Source organism: Centropristis striata, chromosome 10 (genome assembly GCF_030273125.1).
Source record: "Centropristis striata isolate RG_2023a ecotype Rhode Island chromosome 10, C.striata_1.0, whole genome shotgun sequence".
Classification (NCBI taxonomy): Eukaryota; Metazoa; Chordata; class Actinopteri; order Perciformes; family Serranidae; genus Centropristis; species Centropristis striata.
Window position 1 is genome coordinate 39,006,605 of NC_081526.1, and position 26,443 is coordinate 39,033,047.

The 26,443-nt window shown below is 37.6% G+C and overlaps 1 protein-coding gene across 1 annotated transcript in view; it reads left to right on the forward strand.

The window, feature by feature from the left end:
• The window catches only part of mao (monoamine oxidase), a 45,012-nt gene that overhangs the window by 13,251 nt on the left and 5,318 nt on the right, over window positions 1–26,443 (forward strand). Inside the window, exons 2-14 of the mRNA XM_059342714.1 lie at window positions 4,905–4,999; window positions 5,931–6,068; window positions 18,125–18,229; window positions 18,309–18,400; window positions 18,907–19,048; window positions 20,818–20,967; window positions 21,906–22,065; window positions 22,203–22,299; window positions 23,785–23,838; window positions 23,917–23,974; window positions 24,866–24,963; window positions 25,207–25,318; window positions 26,303–26,365. Coding sequence (XP_059198697.1) covers window positions 4,905–4,999; window positions 5,931–6,068; window positions 18,125–18,229; window positions 18,309–18,400; window positions 18,907–19,048; window positions 20,818–20,967; window positions 21,906–22,065; window positions 22,203–22,299; window positions 23,785–23,838; window positions 23,917–23,974; window positions 24,866–24,963; window positions 25,207–25,318; window positions 26,303–26,365 — 1,364 coding nt within the window. The remainder of the gene's footprint in view (window positions 1–4,904; window positions 5,000–5,930; window positions 6,069–18,124; window positions 18,230–18,308; window positions 18,401–18,906; window positions 19,049–20,817; window positions 20,968–21,905; window positions 22,066–22,202; window positions 22,300–23,784; window positions 23,839–23,916; window positions 23,975–24,865; window positions 24,964–25,206; window positions 25,319–26,302; window positions 26,366–26,443) is intronic.

The following is a 26,443-nucleotide window of genomic DNA, read 5'->3' on the forward strand; positions in this document are numbered from 1 at the left end:
GCTGATCATGGCTTCTTGGAGTTTTAAACATGAGTGTGAGTTGTTCTGAGTGTGTGCAGTTGTTGTTGTTGCAGCTAAAGAAACTGCTGCAGAAAAATAGGAAACACAGGAAGGTAATCTAGGAACTCTAAGATATCAACCAAGAAGGAAATATCTAAAACCTGATGTAAAAGCCCTGATAATGACCTCTACAATCGAGGCTATTTAATATTTCCTTCCTTGTCATTTTTTTATCTACACCAAAGTTATCTTTTCTGTCTGTTTGACCGCAGAATTACAGAAACTTTTCAGGCCCTATTTTCCTGAAACTTGGTGGAAGGACGGACGAGGAAGACGCCATAAAAACTTTAAATAAAGAGCAGGATCAAATAACGGCATCCATGTGGTGTCAGAAGAATAAAAAAATAAAAAACGTTCCTGATCATATTTCACAGCTCACCTGTTCCGTGTCCTGAAAACAACTATTAACAAGTTTATACAGGATCATCTCAATACATTAGAATATGATGGAAAAGTCCATTTCCAGTAGTTCAAGTCAAACCAAGTATTGAGTCATATAGATGACATACTGTTCAGAGGCCAACATCTACATATTAAACATACTTTTTAAAATTGTTTTTTGTAATATTCAAAAAAATTTGAGACACTGAATTTTAGGTCTTCATTAAATGTAAGCCATAATCATTATAATTAGAATAAATTAAATAAATGAAGACATGAAATGTTTCACTCTGTGTGTAATGGATCTATATAATGTGTTATTTCCACTTTTTGAATTGAATTACTGACATAAATAAACTTTTCTATGATATTCTAATTTATTGAGATGCACCTGTACATACAGGTATGGTTGGTGGTTGTAAACAAGGCTGGTGTAGACTGAGGTTTAGGGCCAAACACTTCCTGGTTAGGTGTTATAAAAGACAGTTTAAACAGGAAATAAATGTACGTAAATGCCGGAAGGGAATGGGAGGGTGACATGAGCCACAACACGTAAATTACATAAAAAGTTATTTACCTTTGTTTTCACTTGGGACATACAGTCATCATTACTGCTATGTCAGCGAGATGGCTATGGAGGAAAATCTAAAACTTAAATATGAGTCATATTTTGCTGCCTGTACAAACGCCATGACGTTTTGGAGGGGAGAGAGTCTCTCAATATAATACATCACATCTTCTTTGTGGCGTCCATGTTGTTTCCACATTACAACTTAAAGCTCATGAACACAAGACAGTCAGAAGAACGACTTCCCAACTCAGGAAATGTTGAGGCTGGATATTAAAGTAAAGCAGTGGGAAGTTATAGTTATAACTGTAAAGTTATCTCAGTAGATGAAGTCCGCTGATGAAGACATGCAGGATGGACAAACAGACAGGAGACCAGTGTTCATGTCCCTTAATTTAACATTAACACGTCTCATATTTCATAGGTTATTATATGAAGTGTGCTGCAAACATTTATGAGAAGTCTGTAGAAGCATGTGAATGCACCATTGTTTATCCTGTTTATTTGTTTGGTTATGAGATTCATACTCATACACTTTTGTCATATTTCCAAAACAAACTTCCTGGAGCTGCTGCATATAAGCTCACATATTTCTTTTATTCCTTTGCTCTTCCTCTCCTGCCTCTCTGCTGCATGAGCTGAATTTCAATCCGTCTCTCACTTGAAGTTCACTTCAGGAACAGTTGGTTTTTCCAGCACTGCAGCAGCTTCGTCCTCTTTTTCATTTCATGGTGGGGGGACGGAGACACCCGGGGGCGGAGCTCGGTCTGAGTCCTTTGAAGTGATGAAAGCTTTATTCTGATCCATTAGTCATATTTATACAAGGCTTTTTTGCATGATGTCTCCATTAAGACAAACAAGCTGTGTGATGAAAGCCATGTCCCAACAGGATGTGGACTCTCTGCAGTGATTGCTGTAGGCATAAACAAGATACAGACAGATGCTCTTTGTCTTCCAGGACAGAGTCTGACCTTTTGAGCCGGCGCAGGTAATAGCATCAATTTAACGGGGGAAAGATTTGTGAGCCTCCTCTGGTCGGAGCTAATGCTTTCTCCACAGCCTGGCAGGGAGGCTGTGTTTGTTCAGGGAGAGAGGCTGAAGTTTGGTAATACAGGACAAACTATGTTTAAACTTCTATAAACCCTTCAAGCTTCAGCAGAGCTTAGCGGGATTCTGGAAGGAGATGGTACGGGGGCGAAGATGGGAGGAGAGATGGGAATTTAGGAAAACATTTGCACAGATGTTGCTGCTGAGCTGCTGAGCTGCTCGGCCCAGAAGCATATGGAGCGTTTTCATTTCACAATAAAGCTCTGTTTGCTTTGTTAATGTTATTAATCTACCTTCTCTAAGGTCAGGCTGCGGAAATACGGACTGGAATATGTTAAATGTACTTTACAAACTGTAACATATATATATATATTTATGAGTTTTCACTAGATTGTGGCAATGCTCTACAATGTATCTGAGCTCATTTATTTATTTATATTTATTTATTATTTTTATTGTGGAAGTGCACTAACATATCATACTTAATCTAATTGTTTTTGTATATATATAATTTATATTGATGCATTATTTTTTTTTAATTTTCAACTTTATATTTCTTTATTTATATTGTATTTTATTTATTTATTTTTCAAATGTTTTCACATGTATTTTCTTTTGTTTTTCAGGTGAATAATATTTAAAGTAAAAAGAATTCCTTTGAAAAGAAAAATATATTTTTTTAAGTAAGCAAGAAAGTGAGTTATCATGTTAAATAATTGTGATCTCAATATTTACCAAAAATAATTTTGGTTATGATTTTGCGAACATAAAGTAGTAATTAATTACATTTTAATAAAGACATACTTTTTTTTTATAAATCCACTTTTTATTGCCCAATAAAATATCAAATAATTTCTTTACATTATAGTCTATTTGTTTATAGCTTGATAAGGTAATTTGTAATTTATTATTGCATATTTATATTGTACAGTTAGTTACTTATTTATAAAAATGCTTTATTTTATTTTATTTTTATCTTCCGTGACACTCGCAGCCCTCCAAAACTGCAACTTCCAAGAATTTCCATTAACAGAGAGTCAGATTAATCTAATGTGCAGCTGGCAGCAGCTAAAGATGAAAACATTCAACTATCTGAAATTACAATTAACAGTTTAAATCAATGCTTGTTGGGTATTTTGGGCAGATTTTGGATGAATTCAGCTGCTTTTACACGTCCGACTGGCTTCTCAGGTTCATGGATGTTGTAGAGGAATCTAAAATATTTAATGTGTTGGCCATAAAATAGGGTTGTGATATTATCCAGGAGACTCTCGTGTTTATATTTTCATAGAAGATATCTTTAAAACAAACATTTGAAATATGGGAAATGTAACAAGTAGTTCCTCCTGCTCTGAATCTCTGTGAGCCTGTGATCCTCCTGCATCAGATCCATCAAATCCCTGCAGCGGAAAACTTTCCCAGAAGACTCGAGGCTGTTTTAGCTGCAGGTTGATGCCCAAACTTACTAAAATGAAACGTTCTGCAGTCCCACATGTGTGTGATGTTTAGATGCTCACATACTTTTTGCCATGTAATGCATCACATTAGCAGTGGTCCTGTGTTTGTCTCTCTGGGTCTCTGTTTTTCTGCAGCGCTGCACTCTGTCACTGAGCCATATGCTGCACATTAATCCTCTGCATGTGTGTGTACATGCCTAAGTGCATTTACGTTATGTCGTATTGAATTAAAGTTATGCCAGGAATCGCCCGAGGTCAGTGTGTGAAAAGCTGTTTCCCTGCCACAGACGCCGTGGTTCCTCAGTCAGTATATGTGGTAGTCAGCTCGACTCTTTGCTCACATGATCAGCAGGTCAGCTGCTTTCTGATTCGTTGTGTTCCCCTCTGCAAAGACTTCTCCCCTCCCCCCTCTGCTGCTCTTCCATCTCTCCCACAGCTCTCGAAATGTCCAGCCAAGTCACTCCAAAGACAAATATTTGCTCAATCATTTCTCACTCCACCCTCAGAACCCCAACAAGCCGCTTCAGGTCGTTTTTTTTAATGCACGTTTTTTTTAATGCACGTTTTTTTTAATGCACGTTTTTTTTTTTACTTAAACATGTCTTTGTGCAGAATAGCACAGTTATAAAGAAAAAAATGCAAGTTGAATTTCTCTGATACTTTTAAAAAAAAATTGGAAATAAAACGGAATTTAAACACTTTCCCAAGTGTCCACAACTTTCATCATTAGGTTTTTATATTTGTCAGGTTACCGTTGGCTTCACAGCGTCTCTGAGGAGCAGAATTTAATGTTTTTAACAGGATCTGGTTCGTGCAAACGCTTTATTTTTGGACACGTTTTAAATGACACTTGTAGAATAAAATGTTTCTGACAGAAATATCACTATTTTAAGCTTCATTTTGGTCACTTTTTCTAATGGAAACTTCCCATAACCTTTTGTGACCCATTCAAGTACTGTCTGAAAGTTTAATTTACACAATATGCCTGTTTTTACAATTTCTTTCTATGATAAAGCATTTTTTTTAAGAAAACAAGTCCCGATGGCGTTCAGAGGGTTCATTTTTTTGCAAGAGAGAGAACTTTAAAGCATAAAGTTACACATCTGCTGACTTGCAGAAGAGAAACAAGATTTGTTTCTATTCCAAAAAAGTGACATTTGATCTTTATCCTCCTCTAATTCTCTCATACATCTATTCTGTGTGAAGGTTAGCAAACCAGAAAGCCTCACAAAGACGTGATGAAAAGCTTCTTTGAAGGAAGGTGTGGCACGAAGCCGCCCTGTCATAAAGTTAATGTATAGGAGAGTATTCTTGCCTGTGTGTGGTGCAGGAAATGTTTTGTATGTGTCCTCACTCACCTCTCTCTCCTTTGTTTCTTTCTCTCTCTGCAGGTTTGAGTGCAGCGAAGCTTCTGAAAGCTAACGGGTTGAGCCCGGTGGTTCTGGAGGCCAGGGACCGGGTCGGAGGACGCACCTTTACTGTGCAGGTGAAACATTGGCCCAATATATTGTCCTAGAAATCATTGCAATCAACGGTATTATTGTGATTTTAAGACCTATTGATACCACTGATATAAAGATTATATAATAATAGGATTATAATCCAAGTAAACCCTTTCAAAGAGCAATAAACGTTTAATTAGTAAACATATTAGAGCCGCAAACATGATGGTAGCTTTGTATTATTATTATTATTATTATTATTATTATTATCAATAATAATAACTTACTTTTAGAGCACTTCTTATACACACAAAGAAGCTTAAATGAAGATATCATAACTATGTAAATATACATATAAACACAAAGAAGTATGCAGTAAAATAATGTACTTTTTGACAAATCTAATTCAAATGTATGAGGTGTAATTTATTCATTTATAGAGATTTGGTGAAGAATTGTGAACAGTGAATTGCAGTAGTCAAGCCTTCTTGTATAAAAACTATACCACTATAAAAAAGGGGAAGAAAGGTCTAATAGAATGATATAAAACTTTTCTAGTCAGAGTCGATGATAACACCCAGGTTTTACTTGTGTTGTAACATGTTGGGATGGTGTAATAAATCTGTTGGTAAATCTTTTATCTCTTCTCTTGGCCTGATAACTAAAACCATTGTTCTGTCCTGCTTCAGCTTGTTTAATTTATTTGGGGTAATCCATAAATTCACACAAGAAAAGGAGATAAAAGAGAGGATTATCAGGACGAACATCTATGTAGAGTTAGGTGTCATCGGCATAGAAGTGAAATCAATGACGTGCTTATGGATGATTTCCTCGAGTGTCAACATTTAAGACTTAAAAGAAGGGAACCCAGGACAGAGCCTTGAGGTACTCCATGTAGTGTCAAGTCTTTGTAATGAGACAGAAGCTTAAGTGGTGTCCGTTTATGTTTCAGTGTGTTTTTCTTTTCTTTTTCAGAATAAGGAGACAAAGTGGGTGGATCTGGGCGGGGCTTACATTGGGCCGACTCAGAACCGCATCCTCCGACTGGCCAAAGAGTACGGCATCAAGACCTACAAGGTCAACGAGCAGGAGAGCCTGGTGCATTACGTCAATGTGAGTGTCCCAGCAACTTGGATTTATTGCAAAGTCTGTTTATTTTTTGGTACCCACTGCTGAAGTATTGTAGTAGTGTTTGGTTTTCCAATTTATCTGTAGTTTCCACAAAAGGTACGAAGCAACAATGTCCACACATCTGCATCTTGCTTGAGTAACACAAATTAACAAAAATTATCCTGCATTCACGAGAAACACAATGTGAAAATTGGTGTGAACTTAGTATCAGGACACATGATGATTCAGGTGTCTCTTATACACTCAGGTAGACTATTAAGTACACCTGGCTAAAAGTAATGCAGTCTAATATACAACAGTCCTTTCTGTCATTTATCCGGATGTAAAAGTTCTGCTCAGGATAGTGAAACACCCATCAGTGTAATGCAACACAAATTAAACAGCAACAGCCTTTAAAAAATGAAGCAACACTTCTAGTTTCAACGGATACTGAATGGTATAACCTTTAGGATTTATATCAGGACTGTTGTGAAGATATACATGTGAAAAGCTTGATGGAAACACAAAATTCGATAAAGCTTTAATAAAGGGCGGGTCTTTTTCTAAAAATATGAAATGCATTAAATGAGAGATGGAAACTTAGCGAACATTTAACTCACATGATTGATCAGCTGTTTGCTCTGACATGAAAGGACAATTAGAGGTTGTCTGTCATCTTCTGACCAGAGTTCATTAATGCAGCTTTGTTTATTCGCTCTAAACCAGTTGATGGAAACGTCCCGAATTTGCATTTTAGCATTTTGCAACTTTTCAAAATTCCGTTTCAAAATCCGATCCAACTTGTTAGCATGTTTGCATCAGTTCATGTGCATAACGTGTGAATACCGACTACAGAAATGACTTCCTGAGACTCTAACGAAGAAAGACATGTTTTTATTTACATTTTGTCATTTATCAGACGCTTTTATCCAAAGCGACTTACAGGAAGAATAAAAGCAAACAATCAAGGTGTAGTGCAAAAAGAGCTATTAGTGCATCAATAAGTGCTAGTGACAATTCTTTAAGAAGTACAATTATCGTGTTTATCAAATTAAATGTATACTTACTCTAACTGATTGATACTAAATGAAAGTGGCAGCTGAGTTAGTCTGTACAATCTGCTATAGAAGTGTGATTCAAACTTCAGCTGCCACTAAAACACATGCTGTCTGATAACAGCTGCATTAGTGCAGCTCCAGTAAGAGGACCGAGGCCCTGAGCAGAGCTGAACCAGCACTGAGCCAGCCGGCCCTCTCCTCCTCAGCATTAGTGGCTGGAGATGCTAATCTCCGCCCGAGGCTTCTCTCTAATGCAGTTTCTCTTTTCTCTGAGTGGTTGAAGAGATTGCAAAAGCAAACAAAAGGAGGAAGGAAGAAAGAGACACAGAGGCCATCTTTGTTTCTTGGTATTCTTTGCTTCATATCTCATTAGTGTGGTCTCTCTACCTGATTGGATTAGCTGCCTGTACCTGAGTCAAACCACCCGCACTGTAAATCACCCACTGCCTCAGGTGTGTGTGTGTGTGTGTGTGTGTGTTCTTGTTCTTCCTACATAGTGAGGACCGGAACACGTTTTTAACCAACAGAGTGAGGACTCCTCACTTCTTTAAAGGCTTGTTTGAGAGTTCAGACTGTGTTTTAGGGTCAAAGGTTACATTAGGTTTGTGTTAGGGTTAGGGTTGGGTATTTACAGGTGTATCTCAATACATTAGAATATGATGGAAAAGTCCATTTGGTCTTTTGTAATATTCTATTTTTTGGAGACATTAAATTTTTAGGTCTTCATTAAATGTAAGCCATAATCATTATAATTAGACGAAATTAAATAAATGAAGACATGAAATGTTTCATTCTATGTGTAATTGATCTATATAATGTGTTATTTACACTTTTTGAATTGAATTACTGACATAAATAAACTTTTCTAAGATATTCTAATTTATTGAGATGCACCTGTACATACAGGTATGGTTGGTGGTTGTAAACAAGGCTGGTTTAGAACGAGGTTTAGGGCCAAAAACTTCCTGGTCAGGTGTTATAAAAGACAGTTTAAACAGGAAATAAATGTACGTAAATGCCGGAAGGGAATGGGAGGGTGACATGAGCCACAACACGTAAATTAGGTAAAAAGTTAGTTACCTTTGTTTTCTCTCGGGACATACAGTCAGTCATTACTGCTATGTCAGCGAGATGGCTACGGAGGAAGTCTAAAACTTAAATATGAGTCATATTTTGCTGCCTGTAGAAACGCCATGACGTTTTGGAGGGGAGACCAGTCTCTCAATAAATCTGGATCTATATAATGTGTTATTTCCACTTTTTGAATTGAATTACTGACATAAATTAACTTTTCTAAGATATTGTAATTTATTGAGATGCACCTGTAGTTGTGATGGTGAAAGTTAAGGGTTAGGGTCCTCACAAAGATAGAAGTACAAGGATGTGTGTATGTGTGTGTGTGTGTGTGAGCTTATCTCTTCATACAAGTCGTTGAATCATAACTTGATGGACTTTGAGCTCCGACCGTCTGTGTGAGGACAGCCTGTTTTATGGAGACCTTTCTCTGACTTCCACTGGTGCCGTAAAATTACAAACACCTCATTAATACCGCCTCATAAATCAACAACAAACTCAGTCTTATGGCTTTGAAACTTGATTTATTGCATGGTTATTTTATTCATTGCAACAGCAGTATTTAAACTTTAACCCTTTGGAGTCCTGCTGTTTCTGACTCTTTCTCATCCCGCCTGTTTATACTACAAAAACATGTGGCTATCATATCTTTCAGCACAACCTCCCTACATGACCTGATAATTATTATTTTAAAAATAATTACTTTTATTTTTTCTTCTTTCCATGAAATCGTTGTGACAATGTGATTTATTCCTGACAGATGTTTATCTTCTCAAAAGCTTATTAATCAATCTCTTCCAAACATATCACAATGAAAATGAAACCAGATTGTTCAGATTGTGTCTGAAAACAAAATGATTCCAACTTTATGGGAGACCTTGTATAACATCTAGGAGGCAAAATGAAGAGAACATCTAGTTCTGTATTTTTACACTGAATATATTAGATTTATCTCCAGTTTTACTTGGCCTGAAGAGTTTGAAGCCAGAACTTTAGAGTGACGTGATGAAGAACTGATGTGAACTCCAGAGGGCTAGTTAATTTTTAGAGGCATTTATGATGCTTGTTTAGAAAAGAGGCCTTTTTTGGTGATTATTATAGGTATACTAAATATTGACCACTGGAAGGATTTCCACTGTAGGAGCAGAGTTATTAATCGTTCAGTCCTGAACTCTACCCACACCTGCTAAAACCTCTTCTTCAGTAGAATATTCCAGTGAAAAAACGCCTTTTTAAATTATGTCTTAATAAGACATAGTTTGGACAACATTCATTCTGAAAGCTGAAGATCTCACATGTTTAAAACAGTGTAACATGCATGTCTTCTATAAATAGATGATTATGAAATATGTATTTTTCCTAAGTAGCTAACACACAGCCCTTGACGGCGAGGCTCTCTGGATTAAGAGGTTAATGATAATCTGGATGGCTGCCAGTGAAAGAAACAAAGGTCAAAAGAGTTTCTCCCTCCACCTGCAGCAGCTTCAGCTAACGGCTCAGTGAGCCAGCGTGAAAAAGCACTGGACATATTTTGTAGACATGCATTTTCAGTGACAAATACATTGCATTTCCTGTGGCTGTTTACAAGACAAGTTTTAATGTGTAGCATCTGAAGGAAAGCTAGCAATCAGCAAAGAGGCTTTGGCAGATAGTTTAAATTATGTGCATATATATATTGCAGAATGTTAGATAAGATAAAATAAGATAGAACTTTTTTAATCTCAAAGAAAATTTGTGTGCTAGATTTTCAGAAAAATGTAGTAAAATATGAATAACACAACACCAGATTATCAGATAAGTGATTAAAATAATTGCATATAAGAAGTAATATTGCACGTTAGTGAACTTCCTATTGCACATAATGTTAAACATGACATTTAGCATAATAGTGCACATGATGGTGAATTTAGTATTTTCCAAATATTGCAAAAAATATAGAAAATAATCACGATACATCATTGTTCCTTTCTGCAGTTAAATAAATACAGATAATCAGAATCTATTGCTGAGTAGGATTTTATATACAAGGAATTTGCTGTGGTGTGTTGGTGCAAAACAACAAAGTACTAAATATATATTATATAGCATTAGATTAAGTATGAAATAAAGGAAATCTTGCATCTGTCACATCTGATTGCACCATCAGCAGGGTGGTGGGCTCCCAGATAACAAGTCAGTCAGTACATTTTTGCACTTGAACCCATAAACCATAAACCTTTGCATGGAGCTCCTCCCTGCAGCAGCAGCAGGACACCAGATCATAACGGAACAAACAGACCTCTGTGCTGTGATGAGTGGAGGACACATGCATCACATATTTTGTCTTTTAAAGCATTTAAACAGTTACGTCATGTGGCTATAATGGCTGATCCAGTTGGATCCAGCAGAGTCTTTGTGTTTGTAGCACTGCTGTACTTCTGACTTGACCTACTTGAGCCGTGCTGTGAAATGTCAGCAGCATGACGTTTGGCATCGGCAGCAGTGAGAGAAGAAATAAATAAATAAATAAATAAATAAATAAATAAATAAATCACGTTTTACTGAAAAAGATTTGAAGTGAACTGAAGAGACGGTTTGTGATGTGGAGCATTTGTGTGAGCTGTGTGTGTGTACGGCTGCTCCTATGTGTCTCCTTAGCTACTATCTCTATAAGATCCACTCAAAGACACACACACACACACACACACACACACACACACACACACACACACACACACACACACACACACAGCACTCGCAGCTTCCTGGCTGGTTTCCATGGCAGCATGCTTCATCAAAAGCTGCTCACCTCTATCAGTGACAGACAGTGTGTGTGTGTGTGTGTGTGTGTGTTTGTGTGTGTTTGTGTGTGTGTGTGTGTGTGTGTGTGTGTGTGTGTGTGTGTGTCTAGAGGCTTCAGAGGAGCTCTCCTCATTCTGATCTCACAGCTGACTCTGCAGAAGTGCTGCAAAAAATGTTGAATCCCCACAACAACACTTAAAGGTTCTATATATATATCGTTTTAAATATTATATTATTATTATTATATGTGGCAGCAAACAACTCAATGCAATGTAAAGATATAGAGGATTAATAGTGTCTGCAGCAGAGAATGACGTGTGTGTTGTAATCTGAGCTTCTCTCTCTTCTTTGTTTTGGTAACCTGTCTGCTGAGTCTGATGCATTAATGTGTTTAATACGTTTGTTCTGGCTGAAATACTGCTGCTCTGCTGCCTCATCTAGTGGTTGTGAAAGCCGTAAATGCAAAGTTAAAATAATCACGCTGGTATTCGTTTTAGATGAAATCCCCATTAATTGTTCTGCCGTAATAACAAAAAAACATCATAAAAGCAATAACAGAAAATAGAAAACAGCAGCTATACACATACATTTAAGTTACACGTAAATAAACAACATTCTTTTAATTTTATTTCGGTATGTACATGTAATTCAGAGCATATCTATGTTCTGCACATTGCCCCAACATGGCGGTAGCTACACTAGCATTGCTAACGCTAGCAGACGGAGCTAACAGAGCTACCTGAGGTAACCGACAGGTGAGAGCCGCGGGTAGAGAAGGTTATTAGTGGTAACCAGAGCGCTTAACACAACAACTGATTGTTGTTTATTGTCAATAAAGAGCCAAAAAACTCAGATTAAAACACACATTAAGAGAGCATGGCTTCATTTTGGCCAAGAACTGAACTCCACTATATCTGTAAATAGTTCATTTTTGTTTACAGCTACGCTATTTTATTAATTTTGTGTACTGCCCCTTTAAGTCTTTTTTAGGTAAATAATAACAGCATAAAGAACCAGGTGATCCAGAACACATCCAATGTGACCCTCCAAGAACTTTATCAAACATCTTAACTTTTTTCATGCTGAATTACTTATTTCCAACTTATGAGCACCTCTCCAGTAAACACCAAAATAAAAGTGGTACCATTGCATGATTCTTTGTCGAGAAACTTTTCCAGTTTTGCACATGTCAATTTCATCAACTAATTGATTAGTGTGTTAATCCTGCAGCCTGCCTCTCTGCAGTATCACCTTTCATTCATAAACTTTTTCCCCTCATCATCAGTAGAGAGTAAATCTAACCTCTACCTGCACTTCCCCACTTTTTAATTGATTAATTTTAAACATGCATGTTGCTGTAGTGAGTATCACCACACTGTCTTTTGATATAAGTAGCTTTGAATTAGCCAAGAAGCTTTGAGATGAATCAGCTCTGAACAGACACAGCATGTGAACGTTTCCTGTTAACTGCACAAGTCAGAACTGAGTAATTGTGTATTCTGCGCTGGATTGAGTTTGCATTGATCCAACTTGTATGACAGTTGTCTGCATTACTTCACAGGACAGCAGCAGTAGTAGTAGAGCAGCATGTGTGCCAAGCCATTGTGTAATTAGGGCTAGCTTTCAACCAAGCTGCGTAGCTAATCAGCTTTTCTGTGGCAGATTGTAATCCTAAAGGCCAGCGCTGGTTTCCCTTATCAGCAAACTGCTGCCTTACAGGCAGCTGCAGCTCTCAGCACTGGATTTATTAATGAGCTATCACTATCAGAGATGGGGAAACAGCCTTTGATTAAATACCGTCCCTGGTTATCAGAGATTGACAAAGAGCGTGGGACTGTCCCGGCGCTGCTGCAGCAGGAGGAGGTCGTGCATGTCTGCACGTTCACAGCAGCGCTGAGAGAAACAGAGGATGAGTGGATACATATCTATATTTATATTTATTTATTTGTGTTTGGGATCCTCCCTGATGGAGACAGAGCTGTGTACTTGTGTTGTGCAACTGCATGTTTCCATGTGGCCTGACATCTTCATAAAAAAGAGATATAATTTATTAGTATTTTCAGTAGAGTCATATGAATAAAGTACACCAGTTATTCTGTTATTTTCTGATAGTAAAGGGTTTAAAATCGAAGAAACAAAGTTTTCCAAAACAATCAGAATAATAAACATCTTGAATATCACATTTAAACCCCAAACAGCCAAAATCCTGAAAGAGTTCCCCCTAACCTCCCCCTGGTGGTGAGCTGCAGTACAGCTCATAAACTCCATGTTAGCAGACGGGACATGGACCAAACTGGAATTTTAAAAAATGACACAAACACATTAAATATTATATTCCAAAAGATGTCACGTATGGTAGTTCTTGTCATCTTTATGTAAGTCTTCTCTTTTTTGTTTGTTTTTCTTGATGTGGTTTTAAATTGTTGTTTGATGCTGGGAAAAAAACAGCAAAATACAATTAATGTGATATACTGAAAGCATTTTAAACAATTTTTAACATATAAAAAGGTTACATTTAGCACTAAATGTGTTGTAACAATTGGTATTAGCCCTAAACTTGCTCCAACAACTTCTGAGAATAGACTTAATGTAGTCATTAGATATTGTTTTAAACCCTGATACACCTAAATAACATTTTTTTCATTTATAATTGTTTTAGTAATATAACAGATTTATGACTATAACAATGTGACACACAGTGCTGAGCTGCTGGTTCCCAGTGTTCACATATATACCACTTATATTTGATCTACTGTTGATCTGTTATCTTCCCCTAAAATTCACTGCAGTCCACCTCAAATTCTGTGCACAATAGAGTTGTCACGATACTAAAATGTTCAACTCGATACCGATACTCAGGAAAATATTTGATACTCGATACCATTTTCGATACCACCAGGATAAAAACAAAGACCCCAAAATTTAACAGAAATATTTTTATTTACAAGAAAAATGCAGCATGTAAAAATGAACAGAACAGAAGGTTAAATATTTATAATAAAAAACAGCTGTGCAAAAAGAAACTGCAACTATGATAACAAGCTTCAGATACTCGATAATTCGGAAAATGAGTATCGTATCTGGATAAAACGTTTTAGTATCGATACTTTTGACAACCCTAGTGCACAATGGTGTGAAATGCACAAAACACACAATATCTTGCATAAAATCTCCTTATAAAGATGAAGAGTTGTGCTTCTAGGTTTTATAATGACTAGAAGTCCTATATTTATCTCCTTTACGCTCTGATTTTGGTTTGTTCCTCCAACTTGTTTACGACTCAGAGGTTTTGACGAGGAAGCAGAGAGTCTCTGCAGCCTGATGGAGGCTGACTCACAGATCACTGATGTGGAAACACATGCTGGTGTGCTTTCTCTCCTCCTCCTCCTCCTCCTCCTCCTCCTCCTCCTCCTCCTCCTCCTCCTCCTCCTCCTCCTCCTCCTCCTCCTGTACTCCTGCTCCTCCTCCTCCTCCTCCTCCTCCTGTACTCCCTGTTGTCACACGGCATGGATACTGTACATTGTGAGACATTTGATCTTCCCTCACTGTCTGTTGTGCAGTTGTTAAAAATACAATTTAATAAAGTACTCTACTGTTATTGTTATGCATTGAATATAATATAAAATATCCATAAAATCAGGAGTTGTTAGTTTACTCAATGATAAAAAGGGTTGGAACAACTGTTGTAGAGTCAATGTTCACTGACTGGAAACTGGTTTTATTAATAAAACGTCTTCATAAAACACATGTTCACATCTTCAGCTAGTGATAAAAGACGCAGATACAGACTAGACAACCTCTGTACCTTGAACATTTCATTATCATTATCATTATTATTTATTATTACTTTATCTGAGGTCCATTTGTGATGCCTAGCTGCCTTGGTTGGACTCTTGGTTCATCAGATAAAACTTTTCCTCATGTGGAAATAAAGCTAGCAGCTCTTCTGACAGCAGGGTTAGTGTCTAGTTACTTTATACAGGTTTAGTTGTATATTTTGTATAGATACAAACTTTTTTTTTTTGAATGTTTTCCTGACTCATCACAATTGATTGCTGAGATACTTTTACTCTTCTCAAACACAGAGAAGTGGGTTATTTTTATACAACAGAAGTCACATCCTGCAGTCGTGTCTTTTTTATTTTAGTTTGGCGTTTGTTTGATAAAGTGAGATGTTGCACCACTGGAGACTGAATATATAATCTGTAGCAATGCTGCTTCTTTTGTCCTTTAACCTCACTGTAAAAAAAAAAAAACGTGTTGTTTTCACAGTAAAAAACTGGCTGCTGTGGTTGCCAGAACTTTCCCATAATAAATACGGTGCAACTTTTTCTAATATTACGGTAAAATGATATTAGCACTTTTGATTTCACATTTAAGATTTTTTTTTCAATATTATATTTTACCGTAAAAAATAAAACGTTTTTCCATCAAAAGAAATGCTGTTCTGCCATATGATTGACAAGAAAATACTTTATAAATGCTGCATAAATTAAATATTTTACCATTAAATATTACAGTATATTTTTGTTAGAGATATGGTGTTTAGTGCATTAAACAGTGAGAAAAGGTATTTTTACAAAAAATAAATGCAAAAATTAAAGTGATGGCACCTTTCAGACAAACTTTCAGCCCAAAGTGCACACAAATAAACAGCAAAAAATACAATTTTGCAGGGTAAAAAATTTACAATTAAACAAAAACTGTAAAAAAAAAAAAAAAAAAAAAATGAAATAAACTTCAGGGATTCAAATAATGTATTAAAAAATACGTAAATAACAAAACTTAAAAAATAAGCCTATAACATAATTCCAAATAGAAATAAATGAATTAATTAAATTTAAATGAATAAAAAATAAAAACATCAGCGAGCAGAAACTTGTATTCATGATATTTAACTTATATATTAACAATGCAACAAAAATGTTTTTTTCAGTTTTCAGTACTAAATGAAAACATTTCAGTAAAAAAATCTGAGAAAATAAAAATGTGCATTTGATAGTTTATAATCATAAATAATAATAATATATTTTATTTATAACGCACTTTACATTTTAAACAAATATGATATTTAATTTTCTCCATATCAGCCAGCGCTCGTATATAATAGGAGAGTTATCATATATATATATATATATATATATATATATATATATATATATATATATATATATTAGAAGGCCTCTGCTGCTCTCACACCAGAGAGACGATCTTTGTTCCTTTCAGGGGAAGCTGGTGATTAATGAAGGTTAAAGTAAATGAACTTATCAGGATAAATTCAATACTGTAATAATAGAGAGAGACTCTGCATGGTTCTTTTAACACAGACACAAACACACAGTTGTTAGAAAGCAACACAGTTGATCTTGAACTGCCGTAACCTGCATGTCACTATCAGAGAGTTGGTGTCATTAACTTTGATCCTTTTTTTTGTTGCTGCATTGTAAATCTATCGTGTGGTTGAGAAATGAAGCAAAAGTCCAGACAGACAGACAGACAGAGTGTGTATAGAGAGCACTCTTATCACTCTGATTACTCTGAATCTTTGTATCATTCATAAAATGTTGCACAACCTGCAATAAACTGAGCTGCTGCTCAACTCTATACACACCTCTGAGTTCTGACTCAGCACTTTGGAGGTCAGCTAGAAGTCAACAGATGTGGCTTTTCAAAGGCAAATACCATTATTTTCATTTTAAAATTTACTGTCTCTAATAAAGTCCCCCTCCCATCAGAAATATGTTTTCCTTATGTTCATGTCCTCTGAAATGTTTGACCTTGATTATACTGATTTGTATCTGTGCAAAGTTTGTTACTAGAGGAGTTTCTCATCTACATGAGGAGATTTTTCATTAACATGCACCAGGCAGCTAGATTAGTTAGTTAGTTCACAACTTCCAGAGCCAATCACAACAACAAGAAACCTGAAACTTCCAGTCCAGAGCATGCTAACACACTGGAACATCAGAGTTACTGATGCACCAAGAAGTCACTAACATGGAGTCTGGAGGCTTCAACATGTTAGTCTGAATCTCTCAAATGTTCCCTCTAAATGAACAAATAGATGAGAAGCTGAAAACTCTCTAGTCTGCAGGCGTTTGCCAGCTTGCACCGCTCTTTCACAAGATCAGTGCAGGACGGGGACTGAAGCCAATAAGGGAGAAAGAAGAGATGTGATTCCAGCCCTGCTCAATGTTTTATTTGTCCTTTTTATGTGAGAAAACCATGTTTAACTAAATACCCATCGTAGCAGATTTTAAACGTATCTGTCATGGGACTTTAAGTGTTGGTTTTCCTCTATAAATGTGTCCTCAGCAGGGTGGGAACACCTTTAGATCACATGATTACACATTAAAAAAGTTTCTGAGTGAATAGCTCTGTAAGTCATTATGAAATAAGAGAAACTTCACTGCCATCAAAGAAGAAACAAAACGTGCAAAACAAAAGAATGAATGAGTGGACATAAGATGAAATCAATCAGATAAATACCAGCTACAGAACAAGATACTGGACTTAATCAATATTTAGTGTGATAGAAACCTGAGCATAGTGAAGAGGAACAGTGTGTGCACATCCAGGATTAATTACTCAGTTGCAACAGAAAATAAAGGAGGCCTGCACACGGTTAGCCCCCAAATAAATAGTTTCCAGGCAGCGTTACAGAGAGCTTGTGGACTGAAGAACTGCCTTCTTTTGAAACACTATTACAGTTTAAACATGTGACACTTTTCAGTATTAAAATCAGAAGTTTATTGGTAAATTACTGTGTTTTTAAGGCCAGATAACATTTGGGAAACTTTGTAAATGTTGTCTCATTGTCAAATTAAATGAGAGTTTCAAATGTAAATGTTATGGTTTTATATGTTTAACATATCTTTAATGGTTAGGATTAGGAAATGTTACAAAGAAAGAAAAGATTTGTTTGCAAATCCTTGATATGTCATGAAGAAACATAATCCTGGAGAAAATATGTTTCCCTTCAAATGTCATAAACATTGCAGCTTTGTAGCGTGAGAACATTTTCAGACACCAGCTGGTTTTAAAGTGACACAATCTGTTTGCATACAAACAGAACAAACTTTTCAGTTGTTTGCACAAAAGCAACATTTCCATATTTATACAACAGTGACTCTGTGTCTCCAACAGGGCAAGTCTTACCCGTTCAAAGGCTCCTTCCCCCCCATGTGGAACCCCCTGGTCCTGCTGGACTTCAACAACCTGTGGAGGACCATGGACCAGATGGGCCAGGAGGTGAGACAACAAGCAGCTTGTGTGTTTTTAGTCCTGTTTCTGATCTTTTTTCACTAAACGCTGCTGCGTTTTCCTGCAGATTCCCAGAGAGGCTCCGTGGAGAGCTCCCCACGCTGAGGAGTGGGACAAGATGAGCATGCAGCAGCTCTTTGAGAAGATCTGCTGGACCAGGTAGAAAGAAAAACAAGCAATTATATTCATGTTTCCAACCTTAGAGTAGTGAAACAACTGTGCATGCCTCTGAACTTGGCCAGGTTATTAATTTATGTTAAGATGATCTATTTTTCGTGATATTCTGAGGTTTCTGGCAAGAATTGGGGAAATTGTTTCATGTCTGTGCAACCAGTTACAGCTCAGATATACATGGAAGGAAATAGACTTGATCCATTACTGAGAGTTGAATCATTTGCACGTAAATAAAGTCTTGAGTGCTGCACATAAAACCACATGTAATTCAGCTGAAATTATAAAAATCTATATAAAACTTTTTAACTGCACACAGAGACAAAACAAAAGCTCAAACATGCATGAGCATCTCACCTGCACCACTTTTTTCTTTTTTCTGTTTTTGTTCCAAAATATCAGAGTGTGTAAGCACAGGCATGAGGATTCTGGTTGTTTATCAGGTTTGATCTCCCATTCCAAGGCTCATACTGAGTTGTAACTGTTTTTTCTAGTACTGTTCGTCGCTTCGCCACCCTGTTTGTCAACGTGAACGTGACCTCTGAACCCCACGAGGTGTCAGCTCTGTGGTTCCTGTGGTACGTGAAGCAGTGCGGAGGAACCATGAGGATCTTCTCCACCACTAACGGAGGACAGGTACGTCTGCAGGAACGTCTGCAGCTTCTAGATTCATACCTGAACATACGGGTTTGACGATGAATCTTCATGGGAGATAAATGTCAGACGGAGAGAACTAAATAACAACATCATCATTCTTAATTAATACCCAGTAAACTTTCAGCTTTCCAGGAAATCTCTCTGCAGATAAACAGCCTGAGGGACACAAAGCTGGCCAACAAGTGGCTGGAGATGCTTTCAGTCCTGACCAACAGAAGGCTGAGCATCAGTAAAAGATCCCACAGCCTCCTGAACCAGAACCAGCCCTGATAGATTACTGGAGTTGACCTGAGTTTGCTTCTGATCAGCCTGGCATAATTATGAGGCTGACAAAAGCTGTTTTCTTGGAGAGCTGGGGGGAGCACATTCTGCTGCCAGACTCTGTAAAGCCGAGTGGCCCTGTTGCCATGGCCACTGAGGAAGGGGATTGTGTTTAGGTAAACAGAAGAGCTGCAGCCAGCCATGCTGTCATCCCCCTTACAGGAGCATCCCAGTTAGAACATGCTCCACATGTTAATGGGAGCATAGAATATAAACAGGAACTAAAGGTGATATGTTGTTTATCATTTCATATCCCTGTGACACACCAGGGACTCCTCTGGCTTTTTTCCTATAATAAGTCTGTAACAAGCTGTGTATTCAACATTAAAGCCATTAAAAACAAGATTTATGATCCAGCTGCCATACAATCTTCATACAAACTTCATACAATCTTCATTCAATCAGAAGCCCAGCTTCAAAAGTGTGGCTGTTACTATTTTCTACCAGACTGAGACATTTTTTATCTTTGACCTATGATGCAAATAAAAATTATATAAAATCGTTGAAATTGACTGAATTAATTAATTAATAATTGTTAGTTATGATCAGGACGGAAGTTGGCTAAAAAACTATTCAGTAAAAGTATCTTAATATATTTACACGGCCACCCATAAAGTTGGAATAATATATTTTTTACGTCTTTGCATGAAATGATTGTGACAATGTAATTTAATCAGTTTAAATTTGAAAAAGGAATTCATATGTTGTAGTTATGATCAAAGTCAATGCTGGTTAAAAAATGTAACTCAGTGAAAGTGGAAAATAACTAATAATTTTTTTCCCAGTTTTGACATTTTCTCCTCTAAGAACATCACAGTTGGGGGACACAGGGTTATATATATATATATATATATATATATATATATATATATATATATATATATATATATATATATGGCTTTAAATGTTGCACAGTTTGAGTTTCAACTTTCCACTAAAGCTGAAAAAATAAATTCTGATACAAGCACAGACTCTTTTTCAGAGTTTTCTGGCATTACTGACAGACGAATGTGTCCGAATGCTGCGGTGGAATGTAACAATCTCATGTTTCCCGTCAGGGCGGAGGGTAGATGTTGACACTAACCATATGGAAAAGGTCACTGCTTATTTCATTGTGAGTCTCAGAGCTTTGGCAGGAGGCTCTCCGCCCCCTCACTGCTCTCCATCATCAGCTGCTCAGCTCTGGGAACACATGCTGCTCTTGGCTTTGGAAGATGTTAAAGTCTAGTAAAGAGATAGAAGATAACCGGTCTGTCTTTTCCTTTTTAAAGTAGTTTATATTATCCTGGCAGAGTTAATATGAGACTGTCCTGCAAGTAGAGCATCCAGAAGTTAAAGCTGCTGCGTCTGCACTGTGTGGTTTGTGTTGGTGGCGGTGGCGGTGGCGGTGGCGGGGAGTGACCCGTGCTCCTTCTGTCTCTCTGCAGGAGAGGAAGTTTGCAGGCGGCTCCAGTCAGATCAGTGAGTGCATGGCCCGGGAGCTGGGGGAGCGCGTGAAGCTGCAGTCTCCGGTCTACAGGATCGACCAGACGGGAGACGTGGTGGTGGTGGAGACGCTGGACAGACAGACGTACAAAGTAAGACACAACCTGCTGCAGGAACTAAAGATGAACTGCTCTGCTTGATTAGTTCCACTTTCAGCTTCTTTATTCTTCTACTCCACTACATCCCAGAAGTAAATATTGTACTTTTTACTCCACTACATTTATATGAAAGCTTTTAGATGCAAAGAACCCCATTAATTACTGTAGACACTTATAAAAACACATTGTAACAGATTAAACCAGTGAGATAATCAGTTTCTAGCTCAGGCTCTTTGTCTGTTGCACCCAATAGAAATTTTCCTGAAAACTTCTCATATCATTTCATTTTAATCACACTGTTCAAACCTGAAGGCAGTCAAATGATCCATTATTTCATGGGCGGACACTCGATAGAAATATTTAATTAGTTCTAGTTAATGTCAAATTAATCACAAAAGGTATTTAATACTTTTATCAATCAACACAGCAGTTTGAGGACTATGCGCCTATTCATATAATAGTAATCATAATAATTATTATTATTATTTATATTTATATAATTATTTATATAGCTTTGAAGAGCAGCTTCCACAAAGTGCTTAAAACATAAAACATAGTTATTTAGCATTTAAACAGACACAGTGATATAATGTAGACAGATTTAAGATATAAAATACAAGCATCCAGTTAAGAACATAATAAACAAAATGATAATTAAAAGTCTTAACAGGTGGGAAACTTCTTATAAGTCCACAGAGAGGAGAGTTCCATCTTTTTTAAGCTAAAACCTTAAAGCTGAGTGTCCTTTAGTCTTGAGTCTGGATCCTCAGAGAGAAGAAGAAATGCAACAACTGTCTGAATTTGAACTAGCAGTTGCAATAACTTGTTCTTTGCTGCCATCTTCTGGTTTCTGTGCAGCCTGCAGCCATGTGATGCAGCTCACTGTCCTGTCCGGTCCCCTCTTTTTTATGTAACTCGTGTCCTTGCTTTAGGCCAAGTACGTGATTGTGGCTACGCCTCCCGGTCTGAACCTGAAGATGCACTTTAACCCCGAGCTGCCGCCGCTGAGGAACCAGCTGATCCACCGCGTCCCCATGGGCTCCGTCATCAAGTGCATGGTCTACTACAAAGAGAACTTCTGGAGGAAAAAGGGTACGCAGGAGGAGGAGAGGAGGACACGACGGAGGGTGTGTTGTATTATTTCCTCTCTCACACTCTGTGTTTCCTGCCTGTGTGTGTGTGTGTGTGTGTGTGTGTGTGTGTGTGTGTGTGTGTGTGTGTGTGTGCAGGTTACTGCGGCAGCATGGTGATCGAGGAGGAAGGAGCTCCCATCAGCCTGACGCTGGACGACACCAAGCCTGACGGGAGTGTTCCCGCCATCATGGGGTGAATACTCAGCTACACACTGTTCTCTGCACAATTACAAAGATAATAGTGTGATGATATGCCATCCATAACAGTATATGAATGGTGTGTCCACATCTGGCCATGTGTTGTACACAATGGGCCTTATGCATGAATGTTTTCTTATTTTTGTCCTTACACAAAGCAATAAGAGGAAAATAAGAAAATCTGACTTTGTGAAACGTGCACACCTGACCCACCTGAGTAGGTTCATCGTGAATAATTCATTTTAAATTAGAAACTTAAATGCAGTGTAAACTACAAGCCAACAAGTCACTGACATTTTAAAAGTAAAGTTAAACTGCAGACAAAAGAAGGAAAAGGGAAACAAAGTGCAGCCTGCAGCAGAAAAACAGACAAATTAAAAAAATGACGTTTTTCTTGCGTTGAGTATCAGCTCAGATCTTTTACTCGTAACAAAAATGACCAGCTTACATATTTAAAAAGTTAAATAAGTTGTTGATCTATGGTGAGGTCTCATGGAACCATCACCTCTCCCACAGTGTTCAGGTGTCTATAATATTCTGCCCTACAAAGTCTAACTGCAGTAACTATGCAAAGGGTGAAACAAGGAAAAAATGCCTTAAAGTTTTATAAAAAATGTTTAACTGTTCAGCCAAACAGGTTATACGTAGGCCTTTATATGACACTTATTTCTACATGTATTGATGGTGTCATTTTTATGCTCAAAAATCATGTTGATTTTTTTTACCTTTGACCCCAAAAATGTAGCTACTGTACTCTTTCAGCTTTTATATTTTGTTTTCAGTGAATAAACATTTACAATTTGATTTTGTTATCAACTCTATTCAAAGATTTGCATATTTTAGACTTGATATTATAAAGTAATGTCATATTTTAGTCTTAATAGAGATCATTTTATCTCCTTTTTACTTAATCACTATCTGGATAATAGTTTTCCTATCAAATAAACTTATAATTTGTATTATTCTTGTCTTCACTATTCAACATAATGAAGAAATACAAGACTGCACTCTATCAGACTGTGGTAAACGTTCTGCTTTGGTTTAATGTTTTAATTTGTTTAATATCCAAATCAGACTGTGATAAATGCAGTCTGCTTCGGTTTTGAGTTGGATTTCGTAGTTACAGCAATTTTTTTTATCATTATTTCTCTGAAATAAAGCAAAATTGAAATCTAAAACTCTGTCACAAGATAAAACAGACATCAAGGAGATCATTTTTAATTATAACTTAATTACCATTTCTTGGTAATTGGAGATTAATATACAACAGCAGAGAAAAAAATACTAAATTTTATATTTCTTTCAAAAAGCGAATTGCTTTTTCATCCTCATTATTAACAAAATGTGAGTAGGAAAGTATGGAAAGGAAGAAGGAAAATATAAACGAATGCCACTAAAGTAAAGTTCCCTAATTGCTTGCAGGCACAGATTGATATTATAACTTCTAGTGGATTATATTTCTCTTTTCTGTCTCTTCCAGATTCATTCTTGCCCGTAAGTGCAGAAAGCTATCAGGGCTGACCAGAGAGGAGAGGTAGGAGCACAGACAGCAAATAAACTCTCACAACCTGGAAAAGTGTTTTCATCTCACCTGCTGTCTGCTTGCTTTCAGGCTGAAGAAGATCTGTGAGATCTACTCCAGAGTGCTGGGCTCAGACGAGGCTCTGCATGTGAGTTTCACACTGAACACAGAAACTATAAACTCTTCCTGGAGCTGCTGCACTAGTTAACTCTTCCTGGAGCTGCTGCTGGAGCTGCTCTACTAGTTAAACTCTTCCTGCTGCACTAGTTAACTCTTCCTGGAGCTGCTCCACTAGTTAAACTCTTCCTGCTCCACTAGTTAACTCTTCCTGGAGCTGCTGCACTAGTTAACTCTTCCTGGAGCTGCTCCACTAGTTAACTCTTCCTGGAGCTGCTCCACTAGTTAACTCTTCCTGGAGCTGCTCCACTAGTTAAACTCTTCCTGGAGCTGCTCCACTAGTTAACTCTTCCTGGAGCTGCTCCACTAGTTAACTCTTCCTGGAGCTGCTCCACTAGTTAAACTCTTCCTGGAGCTGCTCCACTAGTTAACTCTTCCTGGAGCTGCTGCACTAGTTAACTCTTCCTGGAGCTGCTCCACTAGTTAACTCTTCCTGGAGCTGCTCCACTAGTTAACTCTTCCTGCTCCACTAGTTAACTCTTCCTGGAGCTGCTCCACTAGTTAACTCTTCCTGGAGCTGCTCCACTAGTTAACTCTTCCTGGAGCTGCTCCACTAGTTAACTCTTCCTGGAGCTGCTCCACTAGTTAAACTCTTCCTGGAGCTGCTCCACTAGTTAAACTCTTCCTGGAGCTGCTCCACTAGTTAACTCTTCCTGGCGCTGCTCCACTAGTTAAACTCTTCCTGGAGCTGCTAGTTAAACTCTTCCTGGAGCTGCTCCACTAGTTAACTCTTCCTGCTCCACTAGTTAACTCTTCCTGGCGCTGCTCCACTAGTTAACTCTTCATGGAGCTGCCCCACTAGTTAACTCTTCCTGGAGCTGCTCCACTAGTTAAACTCTTCCTGTCCTCTTGTGTCCATCAGCCGGTTCACTACGAGGAGAAGAACTGGTGTGAAGAGGAGTACTCTGGAGGCTGCTACACCGCCTACTTCCCCCCAGGGATCCTGACCCAGTACGGCAGGTGAGTCACACACACACACACACACACACACACACACAGTGTTCTGATACTAAATATCTTGAAATTGGTCCCAGTTCATGCTGTTTTTGTTTGATTATTTTCCAATAATTTCTGACTAAATTTCTTTGCTATCCAACAAAAACTTCAGTTTCCGGCTGGTTTCATGCTGTAGTTGTGCTCTGTGGAGACTTGTGGAGGAATGTTTTAACTGTATAAGTGATGTCATGCTCTTCCTGTCTGCAGGGTCCTCCGGGAGCCGGTCGGCAGGTTGTACTTTGCGGGGACTGAAACGGCCACAGAGTGGAGCGGTTACATGGAGGGAGCGGTGCAGGCTGGGGAGAGAGCAGCCCGAGAGGTCAGAGGTCAACTCAAAACACTCACAGACCTCTGATATTTACAACATATGACAACTGAGTTGACTGAATGAATGAATATTTGTGTCGTGTAGTTGTGTATACAGTACTCTGAATAATGTTGTTTATTACAACAAAATATGGACAAGTGTGTCTGATGCCAGATTGTAGTTGAGAAACCTCCTCATCCTGTTTCAAGCTCTCACTGGTTTTAAAGCTGTTGGGACATTTCTCTCCTGGACATATCATCAGCCACCAAACACAGTTTAACACTGACTTCCCAAAAATGTCCTCACAACAACCTGTTCCAGTCCTCACTATGTAGAAAGTTCAAAAACACATACACACACAGTTACATTTCACAGCTCAGCAACATACAGAATACATGCACAGGTGTTGTGGGAATAAAACAAGGTAAAAATAAAAACATGTAGAGTACAGGCCAAAAGTTTGGACACACCTTCTCATTCAATGCGTTTCCTTTATTTTCATGACTATTTACATTGTAGATTCATCAAAACTATGAATGAACACATGTGGAATTATGTACTTAACAAAAAAGTGTGAAATAACTGAAAACATGTCTTATATTCTAGTAAGCAAAGGGTGGTTACTTTGAGGAATCTAAAATACAAGACATGTTTTCAGTTATTTCACACTTTTTTTGTTAAGTACATAATTCCATATGTGTTCATTCATAGTTTTGATGCCTTCAGTGAGAATCTACAATGTAAATAGTCATGAAAATAAAGAAAAACGCATTGAATGAGAAGGTGTGTGTCCAAACTTTTGGCCTGTGCTGTATAATAACAGAGACACAATTAAAGCCAGGGAATAATAATGGCCTCTGTCAGGATACTCCAGACTAAAAGCCCTGCAGCCAACATATGTCAAATTCTGACTGATAGAGAAATATTGGTGTTTTAATGAAACAGTTTAGCAGGTGACTGAAATAAATAAATGCATCTTTGTGTGTTCTGTTGCAGGTCTTGTGTGCGATGAATAAAATCCACCAGAGTCAGATCTGGCAGAAGGAGCCTGAGTCTCTGGTGAGGGAAATCTCTCTCAACATATCTTTAAAACTAAATTAAAAAAGTCAAAAGTCAAACTGACTCCTCTCCTCCTTG